The sequence below is a fragment of the Silene latifolia genome, chromosome 1 (genome assembly GCF_048544455.1).
Source record: "Silene latifolia isolate original U9 population chromosome 1, ASM4854445v1, whole genome shotgun sequence".
In the NCBI taxonomy this organism is placed as follows: Eukaryota; Viridiplantae; Streptophyta; class Magnoliopsida; order Caryophyllales; family Caryophyllaceae; genus Silene; species Silene latifolia.
This window is the reverse complement of record NC_133526.1, coordinates 101,960,705-101,963,213: the sequence shown is the minus strand read 5'-3', so window position 1 is coordinate 101,963,213 and position 2,509 is coordinate 101,960,705. Positions and strand designations below refer to the sequence as shown.

The window sequence follows — 2,509 nt, the reverse complement described above, 5'->3', positions numbered from 1 at the left end:
TATGGTAACAACTTGTCATGGGGGGCAAAAAGTATTCTACATGGACTGACTATGGTACGACAGAACATAGGATGGAAACCTGGTCTCGATTCAAGTTTGAATGTGTGGGTTAATAATTGGGTGGGAGGACAATGTCCGGAACCACATTGGCGCGTCTTGGATGCGGAATTCGTGGAGATGAGGAACATGATGATTAAGGACTTGACTATGAGTATGGCTGATGGGAGAAGAGCTTGGAATGAAGTTTTTGTCAGACAAATTTTTGAGGAAGAAAGTGCACTCTTAATCTTATCTAAGCCTTTTTGCAATTCGCAAATAAGGGATGAGGTGTATTGGCTTCATTGCAACGATGGTGAGTATAGTGTAAAGAGTGGCTATGGTGTTATATTTGAGGATTTTATGGATCGACGAGGATCGGAAAAAGACAAGGCAAGAATAGGGGAGGATTTACGCTTGTTTTGCAGGCGAAGGTTATGGAAATTGCCGGGGCCTCAAACATGGAAAATTCTGGTCTGGAAAATTGTTACAAATACTCTTTCGGTAGGAAAAAATTTTAGGAAAAGAAATATTGAGATTGCCGCAAATTGCAAGCTATGTTTGACAAATGATGGGATCGGAGCATGGAAATGATGGAACATTTATTTCGTGACTGTCCTGTGTCACGAAGATTATGGGCTTGTTCAGAGCTCGGAATACGTGCTGAATTGGGCTCACATTTGGATATTACGAAATGGATAATTGAATGGATTTCGTATTTAGGAAATTTGGAAGGTGGAGAGGTTCGGGTGATACGGTTTGTGGCAATGATTTGGTGTCTATGGAGTGTTCGAAATAAAATACTCTTCCAAGGTCTGACCTTCCATCCGCTAATGTTCTATAATTTATGGGCGCATTTGGTTGGGACGGCAGATCAAGCGATGAAGGCGAACGATAAGGAAATACTCAATACAATGGTTCCTTCCGGTATTTCAAGAACTGATAGTGCGCTGTGGATCAGAGATAGTAACCCGGTTTGTATTGTGGGTGAAATTAAAAATTGTGACTATGTAAGGGTTATGGTGGATGCTGGGTGGAGGGGGATGGAGAAAGCAAGGATTGGTTGGGAGGGTATACTAGGGAATGGGCAAAGATGTTGTAGTGAGGTAAGAAAGATTAGAGCGGAATCACCTTTACAGGCCGAGGGATTGGGGGTGTTAACGGTTATGTTATGGGCTCAGCAACAAGGCATACGTCACTTAGAGATCTCTACGGACTGCATTTCCATTGTCTACCAGCTAGCTGGGATCGAACGTACGCATCATCTCCTTAAAGCGCTACTAAAGGATGTGTTGGAGGTTGCCGCTTCTTTTCATTGTTTAGCTATTAGTTTTATTCCTAGATCGTTTAATAAAACAAAGACATGGTCTTGTATGTGAATGGATGGATAGTTAGTGTGCACACTTTCTTTACAACCAAAAAAAAAAAAAAAAAAAAAAAAATATATATATATATATATATATATATATATATAGCTTGTAATCTCTCTTGTAATACATATAACTGATAATCAATACAATTGTTTATATCTTGCTATCTTTATTTTCCAATAGAAGAAAGACCCAAATTTCTTCAACCGGATCTTCAGCAAAAAGTTTCAGGTTTTCGACCTGTAAAAAAATGTGTCGTATGGGAATGTCGATGTTAGTCAAACCCGTCAAAATCTTAATTCGAAAGAAAACACGTCGAAAATCAGTTTGAATGTGGGACTCAATTATCTTTTAGCCGCTTGATCTATTCACATTATTCATGAACTGGAAAATTAAACGGAACTTAGTAATTCCCTCCTATCTGAGAGCGATGCATCACAAAAGGTAAGACAAAGAGGGAATACATTTCCAATAACCATGTTTGTTGATCTTTGGACTTTGGTTAATGACAAAACAATACTCATGATTGTCTCGTAATATTGGGCCAACTAGGTAATCATAAACTCCCAAGTTAATGAAAAAAAAATCTACTAAAACCAAGCTTCCTCTAACACCAAAACATAGGAGAAACGGTCTCCATCTCTCACTAAGACTGCCTCTCACTAATGTAGAATGAATGAGAGAAAATTTGAAACAACAAAGAATTTGTGTTATTGTATTATGATAACTTGTTTACAACCCTGATTCTTTGGATTCTTTTGCTATGTATAGAATTCTTTTAAGCTAATCATATTAGTCATCTAACCTTATGATGTTTGTTCTGTTTGTAACAAACATTTAACTTCTTTTGTTAAATAACGGTTATAGGGCAGCCAAATGAATTTGGGAGGCCCTGTTCTACCAGTAAGTGGATTATAGATGGTATAGTTTTTGAGCATTTAGTTAAAGTTTTTGAGTTTTGTTTTAAAAATTATGAGTTTTATTAGAAAGTTTTTGAATTCATTCTTTTCAACATAAAACTAAAAAATTACAATATAACTCAAAAACATTACATATAAGCTCGGAAAAATTTGAGTTTTGACGTCAAAAAACTGAAATGTAAC

General features: G+C 36.9%; 1 protein-coding gene across 1 annotated transcript; it reads left to right on the top strand.

Annotated features, from left to right (window-relative positions):
• The first annotated feature begins 629 nt into the window (after positions 1–629).
• LOC141651822 (uncharacterized) lies at positions 630–1,415 on the top strand. Its single transcript, XM_074459518.1, has one exon. The coding sequence runs from the start codon at positions 630–632 to the stop codon at positions 1,413–1,415; it is 786 nt and encodes a 261-aa protein (XP_074315619.1).
• Positions 1,416–2,509: the final 1,094 nt, after the last annotated feature.